Here is a 17,854-nt window from a genome sequence, read left to right on the forward strand (position 1 = left end):
TATAGGGGAAAGTATTTTGTACCCCCGTGGGTAAGGAACCCTCTAGTTGAAACTCATAGCAGGATGCTGTTTTGACCAAATCTAACCCCATGGATGTCTTTAGCATGGTTAAAATGGTAGGAATTGACTCTTGGATCATACTTTTTTCATCGTAAAAGCATGATTACCAACAGGGGGCTCCGACCATCTGGTAGGAGCAGTTTGTGCAAGTCACCGTGTATGTGACGTTGCAAGTTCAAACTCCACTGGTATATGGGGGTTGAATAATTGCCTGATAGTTTGAACAGGCCTCTGGCCTCTTTGGGTTGGCTAAAAAGCTGTTTGTAAAAGGGAGGGGCCCCCTAATTCCCTCAATTCTGTTATGGAAAAAAGAAATGTAAAAATACAATTTTATGAGGGTTGAAAATTTGTTACATTGTATGCTGTTGATTTTCCCAACTCTACAAAATCGTATAATACTCATTGGAATAACATGATCCAAGCACTGATTTCTACTAGCCCGAAAATGTAGATCACATTGGAGGGTCAGATATCACAAAATTGAAAATATTATGGTTTTCTACTAGGGGGTTCCTTACCCACGGTATAGCATATTGGAAGGCATGCAGCAACAGTTTCACCATCATATTTATCTATATTATACATTTATATTTACAATATGAATCATATAAACTTTTGCAGATGGCTGTGCTCATTGAAGTACTACCCATTTCTGGGGTACCAAATAGGTCATTAATTGTTGCAGTGGCCGTTCTTCCTCACAGCCTTGTGAATACAAAGCCAAGGCTATGCGTGAAGCCACTTGCTGGAGATTCAAAAGGCATGAAAAGAAAAAAGTAGCAGTTCTTCATGGTGGCATTGGTTTAAATGAGGTAGTAGTTGTTTATTAACTGCCTTCAGCAAATGTGGGGGCATGATTTATACTTTTCCCACTTGGCTGGACTTTATGACTTTATGCAAGAAAGTCAAAGAATGATGGCAGATGCATTGCTAAGTTATTCAGTTAAATGAAAATTTTGATTTCTTTAAGAAATCTGTCATTCCATGGAGGCAGCTCAACCTTATTTCAATTTTATGGAAAATTTTCTTCACTAATGTTATTCATTACATTAATTAGAATATGGTGCAAGAAGGATGGCAAGCGCTGGGGTTATCCTGGGTCTAGCTGGGACAATGTCTGTTATGCTCCGCCAATTATGTTTTGAAGTATACTTCATTTTAAATTGGTTTCAGTTTTTTTATTTTGCTCAATATTTTTGTCAAATTTGCTAGAATTTCATTCTTCTTTTCTCTTATTTCTTGGTAATCTTTTCCCAATCCAGGATGTTCTTTTTTGACTTTCTTTTGCATAGCAAGTGTAATGTTTTTTTTTCTTTTTTATGATAATTGAATAGAGGAAAGATTGTGTCTTGTCTCTGCTAATGACTTTTATTGTGGCAGTGCTTTTAGGTCAAATTTGGACAATAATGCCTACCTAATTCTCTTTATGATACTTTGTGTAGTTCAACAACTCGGAGAGTTTCCTTGTAAATCAAGCTAAACTTTACACCAACTCTGCAAATGCTCGAGCATTTCTTTGAGCATTACTTATGGCTGTGAGTGTAATCTGCTACATGAATGCTTTTCTTCCTTTCCCACTTGAGTTCAGAAACTTGTAACTTTCTCATACAAAATCGAACATATAAGCTTGAAATAACTGTGATCTGTCATCATCTTGAAATATCACTTAAATCTTGCAAGAACTAGACAAGTCAACATATTAGTTATGACTTGGACTTTGGATGCTTATAGTTGGGACCTGATCAGAGTTGTATCAATTTTGGTTCTGGATTCATCATTGGAAAGGGTTCAAACTTGGCCTGTTGAGAAACGGTGATGACCACGTGATGCAATCTGGACGTCTGTATCAGCGGCCCATCATATGCCATATAGCCTGATCTGCCTGAGGGGTCTCGTGTTCGAATACCATGGCTGCCATTCTCCAGCTTTACTACCAAGAAGAAAGAAGTTTCATGTCAATTATTCAAGATTAAGTTATCAGCCAATTTGATTCGATTTTGGTAACATTGTTACTGTGAAACAATGTTGTTAAAATGGGTTCACTAGGTGAATTGGTTTCTTAAAAGAATGAAAAAAATCGAACCGAATCAATCTTGAATTGGCTTTTTTAACTATCAGATGATGTGTTATCATAAAATAAAAAAAAATGTTTTTTTTTTTAGATAGGCAAGCTGGGGTTAGGCAGACCCCCACCAGTTATTCAAAGTACCATTGGGTTTTGAACCTGCAACGTCCCACCACAAGGTGACGTGCACTGACAGTTCCTACCAACCAAGTGGAGGCGAGAGCCCCCTTAAAATGTTAAAAAAAAATCACCTCCTTAAAAAATATTAAAAACAATGAATTGAACCGACCTTGAATCAGCTCCTTTTGAATCGTCTTCTGATAGATTCGATCTGAATCAGTGGATCCAGACCCATTTTGAGAACATTGCTGTGAAGTATGAAAATGTTGTCCCCAAATTCTCTTTTCCCTTTTCTGTAAGTCAAATAATCATGGTGGACCTGTCTCTCGACAAATCTCATCTGATGATCTTGAGTTTTGATTTTTGCTTGTACAAAAGGGGTGTGGAGGTATCTTCTACTATTAGATGCATGATTTTCCCAAAAAAAAAAAAATTGAAGAAAAAGATTATATGCATGAGTTTCTTTTCAGGGTGGATCTCATGACAGATTCATACTGCCTCCCTGTCTTTGCCCACGTCAATGATTCGACTAAAAATCTTTTTTTCTTTTCTCAGATAAAATTATTTGAGTAGAATCATTACTAGTTGGACTGGCAGCAATTCCTATTCTGCTTTTGGCCCGTGATAGACTTTGAATTTCATTTTTTCCTTTTTTGGATAACAAGCTGGTATACATGATATTAAACTGATTGCTAAATAAAAATCTTGGTAGTTGTTATTCTTCATTTTGGTATCTACCACATTTCATATCAACTACTTCATTTGATACCCAACACCGGGGATGCAAGGGACCGGATCCAGTATAGAAGTTTTATGATTTTTGGCTGTTCTAACCCGATCTGGATCTAACTTTTCTATGTATTTAGCTGATCCGATCCGTTTGCATCACCTGGCAAGTAGGAAGTGCATTAAGAGGATCTAGATGAAGGATGTTGAATTGAACATTAATACTGCAAGGACATACACCATATCATCATCACTTTCACTGATCAGTGTTTACAAGGCATGAGGTTGGCTGACTACCCCGAATTTACTTCATAGGAAGGCAGTCCCATTAAGTGACCGACATCCTTAGGAAAGTCCCTCATCATCTAAAAAAGAAAAACGGTTGTTGAAGATCCTTCTTCGATGAAAGTCACATCAAGTGACCTGTGTCCCTAGGAAGGTTCCTTACCATAAAAATAAAAGGTTGATGTTGATCCTTCGCCGAAAGTCATAACCATGCAATTAAGATTAAGAGCATCATTTATTTTGTTTTCAATCCTAATCTAGAATCTTAATATCTTAATTTTTTTAGGAATCAATCTATATTCTTTTTTTTTCGACAGAGAAAGATGGGGTTAGGCCGACCCCTTCCAGTTATACAACCATACCATATGGGGTTCGAGAACTTGCAACGTCCTAACACAAGGTGATGTGCACTAACTGCTCCTGCCAGACAAGCATAGCCCCCCCCGTTGGTGAATCAAACTAGATTCTTAGTATTATTGATCTGATTACGATGTGATTGCTATGAAGATAGATGGATGTGATTGTCATTGTTCAATTATTCTAACATGTTTCCATATAAGCTACTTTGGATGCCAAGAGCCTTGTTGGTTGAAAGTCAGCCGATGCAAACAAAAGGTCTTTGCATGTTTTAGGTATGAATGTTGAAATGAGGGGCTTACCAATGAAACAAAATAAAGATAAAGCTTTCCTAATTACGCTTTACTCATTTTTTTCATTATTTAAAAGAAAATGTGCTAATTGAATGGAAATATGGGCCTACGGTAATGAACAAGAAAGATGGCTAGGTTCAAATTTTTTTTATGCTTTTAATTTGTTAATTAAATGAAAGATCTATTTTATTTTTTTGGATAATTAGAGAAACCATGTGGCTCACTTGTGAGTTCATTTTTTTTTAAAAAACCCCAAGTCTCCATTGTCCACCAGGGGCAACAAAGGACATGCAACCAAGTGTTTCAAACTCATGACATCTCTTCAACTTGGTGACATCGATGAGTTGCCCCTACTAGCAAACATGTGCTGTTTTTTTTTTAATTTTATAATCATGGGCAGTGATAAGGAATAAAAGATAAAATGTCAAGATTTATCTGTTATTTTCATGAAAATTCGCATGCTGCATGGCCCAACCACTGTATTTTGAGAATTTTGAAGTGGGTGAAATGTTAGTTCCTTATGAGTTCCTTCCCTTGTTTGTATTTACATTTTCAGACATGGACTCACGAATTGAGAATTGTTTCTTTTTAGATAGGATGCTTCGGAAGGTGGTGTAGTTCTACTTCTACTTTCTTTAAAAGAAAAACCCTATTCTCAATCAAAACAGTTTTATAGGTGGAGTTACTTTCTTTCAAGAGCAGATCAGGTGATCTGTCAAATCACTTTAAGTGATTTGACATCTTCACCGTTCATTGATTCATCTCACAAGGACCTCATGGTCTTTATACAATCACTTTTAGGGTGATTTGGCAGATCACCTGATCTGGTCTCCTTTCTTTCTCTTTTGATGCAACAAGTGACATGGACTTTTAGCATGCGTGCAAATCAGCTCAAATTCCATGTTCTAAAGGGCCTATTCTGTTTAATTTTCAAAATTTTAATATTTTAAGGGGTTTAAATAAAAAATTTATTTTTTTGTTATTTTTTTTTAATTTTCTAATGATGTGTCATTTGATGGTTGAAATTTGACCAATTCCGAAACAATTCGGGTTCGATATGAATCGGCCGATAGTCTGATTTTTTTTATAATCGATTCAGACCTGAAACCGATTCTGACAACATTGTGCGTGCCTACGTGCACACATGACACACCTATCCCACAAGCATGCGTGCACACACACATACACAAACGGAGTTATCCAGTATTGGACTTTTGGAGCTCAATAAGAAGCCAAGGGCTGTGATTAGATTTTGTTAGGGGGCCACGCTCACGGATCAGGTCATATGCCAGATGATGTAACTTATGTCAATCCTGGCCATTAGTATTGGTGCTGAGATCATGCCACATGTACACCCCAGTTAGTGGGTTTTACCTTGCTAAAAATTTTCATTGTGAGGGCCACGTGGCACAATCTGAGCACCGGTTCCAGCGATCAGAATGGGTTGCTGCTAGGGATGGCAGTGAACGGGGACAACTGGGTCCGTCCTGCCTCACCCCGTTTGGACCGGGGATGAAGGGCATGAAACGGGGATGGAGGCGGGGATGAAGGTTAAAATCTATTCCCGTGCAGGGATGAAGGTGGGGATGAACTTACGCTTTTTCCCGCCTTGCCCCACCCCGTCTCCAATCCTTCAAAGAATGACTATAGACCGAGGGGAAACGGGATCCCGCCTCGCCCCCGTTTGGACCCGGGATGGAGGTTAAAATCCATCCCTGTATGGGGATGGAGGTTCGGATTTTGAGACGGGGCGGGGTGGAGACCTTGTCCCACACCTCGGTCCACTGCCATCCCTAGTTGCTGCTAAGAGACAATATACTGTTAAAGACTTTTTTTTTATGGTAGGCCCCTTTAAGTTTTTGGAGTTTCTTCTTGAGGTGAGAAGAAGATGGTTTTCTTTGATTTTGGTGCTTTAATCAGACGTAGAAATATGCATTGGAGCCCACGGTCTTGGCTCATCTGGTAGGGGCCACTTGTGAATGTCACAAAGTTGATGGGGACATCACAAGTTCGAAACCCACGAGTGGCATCCCTTGTCACAAGGTAGAAGCCCGGCGTACTCTCCGGTGGGCAGGGGAGATCTCAAGGGTTTTACCAACCGGGGGCAGCTGATGTGTGAGTCGGTGATGGAATTTTTTCCTTGAACTATAAAAAAATAAAAAGAATATGCATTGAAAACCATTCCTAGGTATGAGACTTCCATTTACTAGATGCATTAACTCACTGCAATACATGAACAGGAAAACCATGACAATCCACAAAACCAAGAGACTGGATTTATTGCCAATATTCTATATATATATATTTGATTCCCACATTCATGTTGCCCTTTGAGATTAATTGCCATTCATTTGAAAATCCTATTCACATCATTGTGTTGATCAAGAGTTTGAGACCAAATAAATAAGCAAGATGAAATTGCATCGACAGTTTCGATCAACAGTCTAAAGTTAGTAGTCAGTTAGAACAAAAATTTTCTAGGGTAAAAACACCCTAGTGCAAAGGGTTTTCGTACCAAATAAATGTGTGCACGTGACCCTCGTTACACCACCTTGACCGTTTGATAAAGAACCTAACTATGATGCAGGAATACCCAAGTTTTTTTTTTTCATTTTTTGACATTTTCAAGGAGAAACCACCCTCAGGATCAGAGACTTAGCCTGCTGTACTTACGGATGTTGTCTTAGCAGCGTATTATGCATATATCAAGAAAAATTAGATACTTAAAATCATCTGAACAAACATGAAAAGGTTGGGTCCCATAGTCTCAAATGCAGTTTAAGATCTAAACTAGAGCAGGGTAGTGTCAGCCTAAGGCCCTAGGTTAAGAGCCATCACATTTAGCAAATAGGCAAAATGGATGTCAATTATTGAATGACAGCAACTAAAGGGAACATTGACATTGAGAGAAATGAACAAAGAAAAACAATAAATTGTGTACTTTTCAGATTCTTTCTTGCCATAAACGACAAAGGAAATCCAAAAATAGAACCTGTTTATCCCCAGGTTGCACTCTGAGCAAGTGCAGTGTGGTCACTTAGTTGTAATATGGTTTTGTTTTTGTTGTTTGGTGTAGAAATTTTGCTTCCAAATGAAATTTTATTTGCAAGGTACATTTCCCTTTAGTTCTAAAAAAAAAAAACATTTTTGGTGAGTTTTCTAACTCTCAGGGGAGCCAGGATCAGGTGCCATCACATGGCACACTTTGAAGTGTGCTGCAGCACCTGAGGCCTTCCATCTTTGGCTGACAGTCTGTCAGTTGTGGGGCCCAAAAGCAGATGGAGGGCAGCCAGGTGCAGAAGCACACTCAAAAGTGTGCCATGTGATGACACTCGATCCTGGCTCATCTCAGGAGCCGTTTGGTTGCACAGGCAACCGCGTTTGTGGGTAGGTGTACCCTGATTAGGCTTATTCAGGACAACTCTGTGCTCGGCCAACAATGTCCAGACAAGACTGTTCGAACTGTTCTATACGGTTCTGTTCATGTAATCAAACGCTCCCTAAAATCCATGAAAAGCATGGTCATGAAAATATAAAAGACAAAAGCATATAGCTTGTAAAAGCCATGTTACAACTAATTTGAAGTTGTACCACGATTTAATCACAATATTTTCAAACCCGATTGAACTGTAAAATGTATGATATTTTCAAAAATAGATAGAAATTATCACAAATTTTTGGTGACATAAATTCAATAAAAGCACTTCTTTGTATTTTAATTTTTTTTTCTGAAAATTTCTTGAAAAACAGAATTTGTTAATTTACCACAAATTTTCACCATCTCCCCTCAAGAAATGAGATCTACTTGAGATGTTTTCTCACCAAAATAACCCATTTCTCAACAAAATTGGTGAAACAAATGCACCCTTGTAGAAGAAAGACCCCCATGAACCTTACAACCCCTCCTCTTGATACAATAATTAAGGCAAATCCAAAGAAACAAAAGAAATTATCCCTCCCAAGAAAAGTATCATTTTATTGAAATATATGAAGCACCTGATAGATATTTTATACGACCTTGCATAACTTTTGATGAAATCCATGGATATTCAAATATTATCATGATTATATTCATGAATTATCACTACAAGAAAAATCCTAATTAGCGACGGAAATTTGCGACGGATTAACGAGAGAAAACTATTTGTCGCTAACATTTGAAATATTTGTAAAATTAGCGACGAAAATATCTTCGTCGCTAAATCCGTCGCTAATTAATGATGGATTAGCGACAATATTTTTTCGTCCTCAAAACACTATAAAAAATGCTAATTAGTAACAGAATTAGCGAGAGGATTTTTTCGTCCCTAATTCGTCGCTAATTAGCAATAGATTAGGGACGAAAAAATTTCCTCGCTAATTCCGTCGCTAATTTTCGATTTAAACCGTCCCACCTGAGGCACAAAATTGTTCCTCCACCCCGTTCAAATTTTTCCCTCCCTCTGTTTTTTCCTCCCCCGTTCGATTTAAACTGTCCCCACCTGAGGCGCTTCTCAGGATGCCAGAAGCCCTGCCTTTCCTCTGACGACGCGCATCGGTCTCTCGCACCACGGAGGGCAGTTGAAAGAGGGCGTTGAGCCGGCTGAACCACGATGTGGGCAGGAGCAGGGTGGGCTGCTACTTCAAGCTCGAGGAGCGCAGGTCCAGCTTCACCATCGAGATCAGGGCGGGGACGACCACGTTCCTCACCATGGCCTACATCATCGCCGTTAATGCTAACATCCTTACCGACTCCGGTGGGCCCTGCTCCATCTCAGATTGTGTGCCGCTCTGCAGCGATCCCTCCGTCCCTGTCTCCTTCTGCTCGGGCACCAACGACACCTCCATCCTCCGCGTCGTCGTCCAGCCTGACGCCTCCTGCAAGTTCTCCCCTGTCAACCCTGGCTACGCTGCCTGCCTTGACCGCCCGTTCCGCCTCTCCCTCGCTGGATCCCATCTCCACTACGACCCCTTCTCCCGCAGTGACTGGCTTGCTGCGGAAGAACGTCCCGACGCCGGAACGCGCCGGTTCTGTGAAAAAAAATTGCTCTCTGCCGGAGAATGGGCAGCGAGTAAATTTTTTTAAATTTTTTTGTTTAAAATTTAACGACAGATTAGCGACGGATATTATCCATCGCTAATTTAAAATAGCAAAAGACTCGTGATGGATCATGTCTGTCGCTAATCCGTCACAAATTAACGATGAAATTAGCGACGGATAAGTTCTTGCACTACTTAGCGTTGAAAAAATCGCGATGAAAGTTATCCGTCGCTAAACAGTTTAGCGACAGATTAGCATTGGATTAGCGATGGATTTAGGTCGTCGCTAATCCACAGGTTTCTTGGTTTGTATTGTTTTGGTATTGCATGCAACTACGACTTATCTAAGATCTTATTATGATTTTACTTGTAGGATGAGCTCATTTGAAAACTTATATAAGTTGTGTCTATTTGGACACGAGAAAAAACCTTAGCTTCAAAACTTTGAATATATTGCCTTTGATGTCTTACAAATAAGTTAAGGGTATAAACCTGAGTGAATTGGGGTGATGCAATATATCTTATTTCTTTTCTACAATAGGGTCTCTTGAAGATGAGGCTTTCAAGAGATAGACTCTATCATAGTGTTAATATGAGAAAATAAACTGAGGACTTAACAAAGACCATGGAGCATGCAACACACATGCTTGCAATAGACCCGATATTGTCTCTTTGCCAATTAAGAAATTTGATATGCACGGTGGCAGGTAGCCCTATAGAGAGACAATAGTTAATAACCATACTCGTTAGTAACCTTCGAGATAGAATTAACTATGTGAACTTTAGTATTAGACAATCAACAAGTTCTATACTGGGTGAACAAAGTTTTTTTAATGCATGTAACAATAACTAGCATGAATACATTATATTAAGGTCAGACCACTAGTAGATCTTTCAATGTAGTCTAAGTTAGTATACTAGTAAATATGCATACATTGAGTGAAAGTCGTGATTTGCCAAAAAGTTTTTTTTATAAATCATGTTTTTTGAAAAATGTTTGTAATTATTATATTTGTTAAATTTTGTTTTTAGTATATCTAAAATCTCTACAACTTTGAGAGTCTTATTTTAATTTAAAATATTACTTAACAAGAGATGATCTTGTCAATTAAGAAAGTGTGATTGGAGGTTGGTATCAACTAATACTCCTTTTATTAATAAGAGATTGAAGACTTCATAATTTATAAATAGAGGGTCTCACTCTAGGAAAGAGTAATAAAAAATCCTTTTGGGTACCCTTGTATCATAGAGTTAAAGAGACAAGCTCCGATCCATCCCATTCATTATGCTCTTAAACTTAGGATGCACACAAAAGCTTGAGTTTGTTTCTCTTTTAATGATAGCTCAAGTTAAAGTAAGTTGATCTAGTTTTGTACTTTATTTTTTCTTTCTTTTTCAATTAACATGGATTTGAAAGCTTTGATGGGTGAAAGATACGTTTTCACTTTCTCTATTTTTTAAGATTATTATTAATTTATGTATATTATTTATTCAAATTTATGCTTAAATTTTATACATATATTTAGGTTGAATCATAGATAACACTTAACATAGTCAGCTTTCAGAAGACATAACTTTACAATTGTATATCAAAATTCAATAATTTTTGATGTGTTGAAAAGATTATTCAATTCTCTAAATTTTCTCTTTAAGTCAAAAGCAAATTCCTTCTCATGTTCAAAATTTCATAAAAAACAAACGGTTTATGTTTTTATAGTTTCAATTGCTTATTTAAATAAGCTTGATTTTATTTTTTACCATAACTAAAATCATGTTGATGATTGTTAATTATAATTGCATGTTCATTTCTAAATGAAAGTATAAATTATTTGAAATTTGATCCATCTAGAAATACTTAGATATTTTAATTGATTATTTATGATCCTATATACTAATTTAGAACATTGATTTGGTCACGAAGATTTCATTTGTATATTTAAATTGGCATGTCACATGGATTATGTATAAAAGTGTATAGCATTTCTTACTAATATAATTGTTTTAAATAAATAAAAAAGATAAATATATCATGCTTGATTGATAATATTCTTTGTAATATTAAATTTTATAAAGTTTATATGTTATTTTAGTATCTTGAGATACCATGTTTTTCAACACCAAATTATAAACAACACTAAAATTAAACTATGTAAGCTTTAGAACAAGGTACATGACTAGCGTGAATTTCATACAAAAGGTTCACAAAAAGCAGTATCTCAACTTAGTTATGTTTGTTCAACATAAGAACCAGATAGAGAAATGCTTAGATCCAAGTTTATGCGATCATTCCCTATGGAAGACACATGGTTTTCCTTAAAGCTTTCCCTTGGAAAATGAAAAACCCCTTCACTTGTTTCACTGTTCGAGGAGGTGTTGCACCTTGATGAGCACCTTCCCTTTTCTGCAGTGTTTAATGATAAAGACAGTGTGCAATCATTAGCTTCTTCCCCTTCTCCTTCTTTGAAAGACTGAGATGGAGATTGGAGATAAACAGATTCCATGTTTTCTTCATGCTGGCGTTTTCTTGACACCATATGCTGTTGAATTGCTCCCATACTCTGCAGTTTAATTATCAATTATGAAGCGCATTAGCGAACAACTCCTTCGGAAAAAATAACTAAAATGTAGTACATATAAGTAGAGTCACTGAAATATGAGAACTAAAAATATGGGCATTTTCAATACTTTTTTTACAAATCCAACCGTGCGGATGTGCTTGGCATGGTGAATTTGCTTGGAATCAAGCATTAGATTGTATATTTTCTATGAAAAAATGTTATTTTTGAATGCTTGAATATTTATGAAGATTATGAGCCATTGATTTTAAAGCCTTAAAAAAATTTAGTTTATGCATTAAAATCAGACCATTCAAGAATGGGTTGTTATAAAACCAAGCATGCTAGATTCAAGAAAAAAGAACAAAAAATCTATGAAAATCGCGGTTCACACATTAGTTATCATATTCTAGTGATTCTATAAATATATATCAACATATGTAGTATTAAAAGACCATTTTAACAAAATTTCAAAGTGGTAATTATTCACTGGTACGAGCACTTCTTTCCGACATGGACAAATTGTTCATGACCAAGTCAATAAATATTAAGATTATTAACTTTTTTATTTTAAATTGTTTCTGCTCTCTACTTAAATATTTTAAATTCTTTTTTTCTCTTTAAGTGCATGCGCCCATTCTTTTGTGACTGTGTGAGTGTATGTGCGTGTGCCATGTTACTGCGAATAATCTTTTTTGAGAAGCAAAGCTTTTGCAGTGTCAAAATGATGCAATAATGTTAGTGCAGTTAGTTATCAAGTATCAACAAAAATAGCATTCATGCTTTTCGGGGCACTGGTCCCAAACATCAAATTTCTATGACAGCATGAACATGGGGTATATGCATAGGGACGCAAGCGGTTCGGTTCCAGAACAGCTGAATACATAAGGATTTGGTTTGGAATAGGATCAAGAACATCCAAAAATTTCAAAACCCTCATTCTGAATCTGACCCATTCTCATCCCTAGTTATACACGACAATACAACTGCCTTTTGGTTCTAAAATGTAAATCTTAGTGTAACCTGTTACGTTTGATTGCTTCGGATCTTAGGATCTCTAATATATGGATCTTTGGCCCGACCACCCCTACCCCACCCCCAAATCGGGCCAGAGATCCTTGTATTTATTAAGGATTTGTGAATCTCAAACCTGAGGATATGAACCAAAGATCTCACGTGGACCCCATACCTAATCAGGCACTCGGATATGAGATCTAAGGCAAGAAAACGCTCCCTTACTATTAAAGTATTGGTAAGGTTAAAGGGGTAATGTTTGCTACCCTCGTAGGTAAAGAACTTCCTAGTGAAAAAATGTAATATTTTTTTAAAGCTGTTTTGGCAGATCTAACCCTTCATATGTGTTCCACATATTAAGTTTTGTAGAAATTAACTTCCAGATCATGTTTTTCTAATGTATATATCAGATTTCACGAACGGCTAAAAAATCAAAGACCTACAGTGTACCAAAATTTCAAACCTCAGACCCAAGAGATTTGGCCTAGTGGGATGGGGCTTGGACCCTATGACTGGCAGTTTAGGTTTAAATCCCATGGGCATCAACCCCTTGAGTAAGAGCCGAAGCATAGCGACTCTCTGAGATTGAGGGGGTAAGCCCTCGAAGTTTTATATATGCTGACATGGACAGAGACTGTAAGTATAGCAGGCTGAGTCAGCGCGGTTAGGTCTCTGCACCTGGAGCGGTTTCTCCAGTAAAAAAAATTCAAACCACAATAAAACATTTTTATGTAGAAAAACTATGATCAAAGAGTCCATCATTACTGTTTTGACCATGCTGAGTATAACCATGAGGTCAGATTTGGTCAAAACAACCTCCCCTTATGAGTTTCGACTAGTTTAGATACATAAATATGTTTCGATCCTACTGAACTACATTCAATAAAAGAAGTAGCTTATAAACATGTGCAGTAGGACCAACATTGTGATATCAGGCTTCATCTTCAAATTGTAAATTACAATAGTACCATTATCACAGATATTCGAATTTATAATATAATTTCCCAGTATGAAACCTACTTAAAATGCATAGCTTAAAAATGGCCTATAGGTTACATCAGAAACAAACAAACAAAAAGAATGACCACAACAGCATATAGAAAGGCGAAGCTCATTATCAACTCAATGGTATAAGGATAGGCTAAAAAATGATGGTGGTGATGACGATATACATAGTGGAAGCTTACAGTATTAAACTTCAACGTGGTTTAGAAATACCCACCTAATAAAGAAAAGGACTTCGAGAGAGAGAGAGAGAGAGAGAGAGAGAGAGAGAGAGAGAGAGAGAGAGAGAGAGAGAGAGAGACGAACCTGAATATCAGATGGGTTCTCCGCAAATCCAACTGCAATGAAGTTGTAAAGATTTGTTGAAGAGAATAGTCTGATTCCTCCAGCATCCGTCTGCCATGGAAAACTGTTTATTCCCTGTTGAGTCCTCAAACCCTCCAGGGCATCATCAGAATAGTACGAGCAAGAGACTGTGGCATTTATTCTTTTCTTACTGCTGCACTGTGGTGAATAAACCGGGCATTCAACGTAGAAATCCGGACAGTTCTCTGCTGCGTCTGCGTGCCTAATACTTTTACAGAGAGAAAAACTATAAACAAATTGAAGAGCGACTAAAAAAGGAAGTTGAAAATGGAGGAAGGGGTCAAGGTGGGAAAGGTGGAGGAGAATATTTGAGAAGAAGAAAAAATGAATGTGTGAAAACCTGTCTGAATGGAGGGCGTCATGATACAAGAGGGATTGAGAATCGAACCCCGTGGTGATGGATTTTGAGTCTTTTACTGTGGATGAAGAGATAATGTCATCATCATTATCAACACAACGACCATCATCACCACGATTATGTCCAACATCATGATGTGCCGTCCTTGGATGAGAGGAATGGGTCACTGCAGAAAAAACTGTGCATGAAAAAAATAATAAAAAAAAGTAAGAAAAGTAAGCTTACCGTGTGTATGAGAGAGAGAGAGAGAGCATTACAACCGTGAAAAGATGAACACAAGACGTCTGAAATTTTGAATTCAATGAAGGAATATTGTGAATGGAAATTATTACTGCTTCCATACATACCTTGCTTACTCAAGTCAGTCTTCATGCTTCTATACATCTGATTCCAAGCAACGAACAGAAAAGAAAAAATATCATTAATATAATCATTTTACTTATTACTAATAACAGGACTAACAAAAAAAGTCTAGATAGAAGCAACAACTAAAGGATAAAGATGAGCTACAGACAGTAGAACAAATACCTGCAAATGGCTCTTAACATGGGAAATGGTGAGCCCTCTTACATCCATTAGCTGAAGTACAAGCTTTGGTGTGGCTTCTACATCAACCCCCAAAATAAACACACACAAATCAATTAGAAAAACAGCATATCATCTTCCCCTACTAATTTTTTCACCAACGGAATCCTTCCAAAGCACAGTCTGTGCAAAAAGAAAAAGCATAAAAATAGCTTCAATTGTAAGGATAAAAAACCCAAATAAAAAAATCCTTACTATGTTGTCCTCCCAATCTTTCAATAGCATGAACAAAACAATGGTGAAGATCTGGGGTCCATCTCAATCTGGGAACCTTTGATCTAATATACTGCCTCACTGCTCCATTCCTTCCGCATGAACCCATCTTCTCTCCCTTTGTTGGTTGCCTCTCAGATCCTCAGAAAACCCAAGCCATCACACTTTAAGCCCCCATTAAGCAGCACCCGCAAAAGAAATTCACTTCCTCTGAACCAGTCAAAAGAAAGAATTTCAGGACATGGGAGGAGGAAAAACATCCACCCCCAAGGACACCTTGCTTCTTTTCCTTCCTCAAGAAAGTCAACTTGGCAAGTGCCTAAACCCCCTGAAGCTTCCTTCTTAAACCCTACAACTTTTTGTCACACCTGTCTGTCCATCAGTCACGTTTCACATCACATGGTGGAAGACGGTGCCAACTTTTTGAAACCTCTCTCTCTCTCATCTGCATTCTGCTACAGTGATCATCATAATCATACAGGGAGACCATTAATTCGTTTAGGGAGAAATAATAATTATATGAAACAAAATTACCTGGTCAAGGACGCAAAATTCACGCTGCCTCTGAAGATGTGGAAGGAGATGCAATACCCTCCAAAAATAACACAATTACGTTCACGGCACTGTTTGATTTTTTTTTTTTACACTACAAAAAAAAAATCCGTTGAAAATGCTATATTGGGCTTCTTTTTCTCTCTGTTTGTTTCCTGTTTTTAGCTTCTAAGATTTTGTCTTGGAATCTCCTCAAATTGCCAAGGAAGACCGACTTGCACCAAACAAATTAGTATTCACTGGTATCTAAAAATTCCATGCATGCATATATATAAAACACAAAATTGTAGATTTAGAATGAGAACTTTTTTTATTAATATATAGATAGTATAAAGATAAGAGTTTTCATCTTTGACTAAGCTGTCCCCCTATGTCTCTCTCTCTCAATAAAGTCAATGACGTCTGCTTTTCAAATGCTTTATAATTTTTGTTCTCATATTCTACAAAATCGTGTTACTGTGTGAAATCTCTCTCTCTCTCTCCCTCTCCTGAGATAAAGCTTGGCCAGCCAAGTCCTACATAGAAATTTGGGTAAACCCGAGTCGGTAGGTGCACGCCGGTATAATAGTGTCCGACCTTTCAAACCAGACTCATTGCAACCTAAGTGCAAGAGGAAAAGAGTCCAACAAAACCGTAAACCCTACTGTAAACCCTATGAGCAGGTCCAAATCTTAGTTCCTAAACCCTACTAAATCTTAAAGATGGGCTAAAGCCTGACAGAGCAATGCCACCTGGTTTATGATAAGAGCACTCTTAAAACCTAATGAAACTAAAAAAACGGCTTCTTTAGGAGACGTGGTAGGTTTAGCATAGGATAATCCTACCATAGGAGTTTTAAGCCACCAGTACAATGATCTTAGGTATCACAGGCTGAACCAGTGCGGCCAGGTCTTCGTGCCGGTTTATTCAGGTTATAAATAAAAAAATGTTACAGTGTGCTTTGCTGAATAAGGGATTGTATTATAATCATGATTAACAGTTTATAGGAAACAAGACATGATTTTGAATTATTTTTATCACTAGAAAAATCCCCCTCACATGTTTTTAATGGCTGCTAATGTGTTTTTCGCTTACTAGTCCATAACTCACTAACAGCGGTTAACAACTCAACGTCCTGTAATCTCCTTGGACCGTCTTTTTAATTTGAAAATGATAACTTCCATTGTTTAAACTTTAAACTCCTTTCCATCTTCAGTGCTATTAATGCCCAGTTATATCTAATATCTTGTATGTCCAACTCGGTAACTTGGTATGCAAGAGAGCGAATAGTATAAGAGGACTAGACAGAGAGAGAGGGGGGGGGGGGGTTCGAAATAATAAAATTTACCTGCCACAGTTATTGGGGTCGGGTTAATTGGTAACATAAAATGATGAGTTTCAGCGCTCTTTCCGATAATTATACCCTCATTTACTTTTTACTGAACGCCGCTCTTTGCCTCATCTGGTGAGAACACTTCTCCCCTCTCTGTCTGTGATGATGGTAGTGAAAATTTTTGCGGTTTTTTTTTTAATTCACTTTATCAGAAGGTCAGTAAAAAAGGGAGCAGCCTACAATCCATTTTGTCTGCTAGAGCCTTAGCTGTGCCCACATAGCCCACTCAGTAGAGAGAGAGAGAGAGAGAGAGGTCCAACGTCTCTTCCTCACTGCATGCTTCAGTTTATATCGGGCATCCCATCTTTTCCTCTGATTATGGCAAAATCGGCAAAAGACTCGCCGTGGGAGAGAACCATTTTCCCTTTCTTCTTGTGCCAACAATAAATGACGAAACAGTAGAGATGTCCTCGAGTTCATTAATGAACATGAATCCTGTGCCATTTTGGTGCCACCAAATCTCAGGCCAGTGTTTTTATCTTTTCTAGTTTTTAGCATCACTAATAAGAACTTCCCACAAGTTATTGATTTGTGGTCAGCCATAGGAAGTTGGGGAGGCTTAAACACGGATCCCAACATGCAACCTCCCTGTCTACTCAGCCATCCAATCGTTAGCTTGGCATCTTGAAATGTGGATTAATCCTAGCCATTCAAATGCATTAGTTGAACGACAATGATCTGACATTTGATGGATGGCATCCTATGTTGTAGGATAGGATCCTTTTTGGGCTGTGGCTAGGGCTTACGGGTTGCAACTTTTTTTTTTTTACAGGGAAACACTAGGGGTGTCAAATGGGTGGGGTTCGACCAGGACCCGCCCGATCTGTACCAAACCCTATAAGGTCAGGGTTAGGTGATAAATAAGAAGGTCCTATTACAATTCGGGTCGGACCCTGAAGGTTTCGATTA

General features: G+C 37.8%; 2 protein-coding genes across 3 annotated transcripts in view; one reads left to right on the top strand and one right to left on the bottom strand.

Moving 5' to 3' along the window:
* The window catches only part of LOC149817922 (uncharacterized), a 61,535-nt gene extending 60,494 nt beyond the window's left edge, over window positions 1-1,041 (top strand). The window contains exon 4 of the mRNA XM_089985248.1: window positions 682-1,041. Coding sequence (XP_089841374.1) covers window positions 682-840 — 159 coding nt within the window. The 3' untranslated portion in view covers window positions 841-1,041. The remainder of the gene's footprint in view (window positions 1-681) is intronic.
* Window positions 1,042-11,047: 10,006 nt separating this feature from the next.
* On the bottom strand, window positions 11,048-15,353 carry LOC149817923 (uncharacterized). Of its 2 annotated transcripts, none has more exons than XM_089985594.1 (6): window positions 15,004-15,353; window positions 14,752-14,828; window positions 14,571-14,607; window positions 14,206-14,389; window positions 13,806-14,073; window positions 11,048-11,483 (listed from the first exon to the last, which is right to left on the bottom strand). In XM_089985594.1, exons 1-6 carry the CDS (start codon window positions 15,128-15,130, stop codon window positions 11,151-11,153), a joined length of 1,026 nt encoding a protein of 341 aa, XP_089841720.1. In that variant the 5' UTR covers window positions 15,131-15,353; the 3' UTR covers window positions 11,048-11,150. The 2 variants fall into 2 exon arrangements, with proteins under 2 accessions (XP_089841720.1, XP_089841719.1); XM_089985593.1 differs by having other exon boundaries at window positions 14,206-14,401.
* Window positions 15,354-17,854: the final 2,501 nt, after the last annotated feature.

This window comes from Nuphar pumila, chromosome 13, assembly GCF_984573655.1.
Source record: "Nuphar pumila chromosome 13, dmNupPumi1.hap1.1, whole genome shotgun sequence".
NCBI lineage: Eukaryota > Viridiplantae > Streptophyta > Magnoliopsida > Nymphaeales > Nymphaeaceae > Nuphar > Nuphar pumila.

Bases quoted from the DNA above. Each gene is read 5' to 3' on its own strand.
- LOC149817923 (XM_089985593.1), bottom strand. From the start codon at position 15,130: ATGGGTTCATGCGGAAGGAATGGAGCAGTGAGGCAGTATATTAGATCA. The intron at 14,829-15,003 runs GTAAGGATTTTT...GGGTTGATGTAG, and splicing joins AAGATTGGGAGGACAACATA to AAGCCACACCAAAGCTTGTA. The intron at 11,484-13,805 runs GTTCGTCTCTCT...ATTAAACTGCAG, and splicing joins AGAACCCATCTGATATTCAG to AGTATGGGAGCAATTCAACA.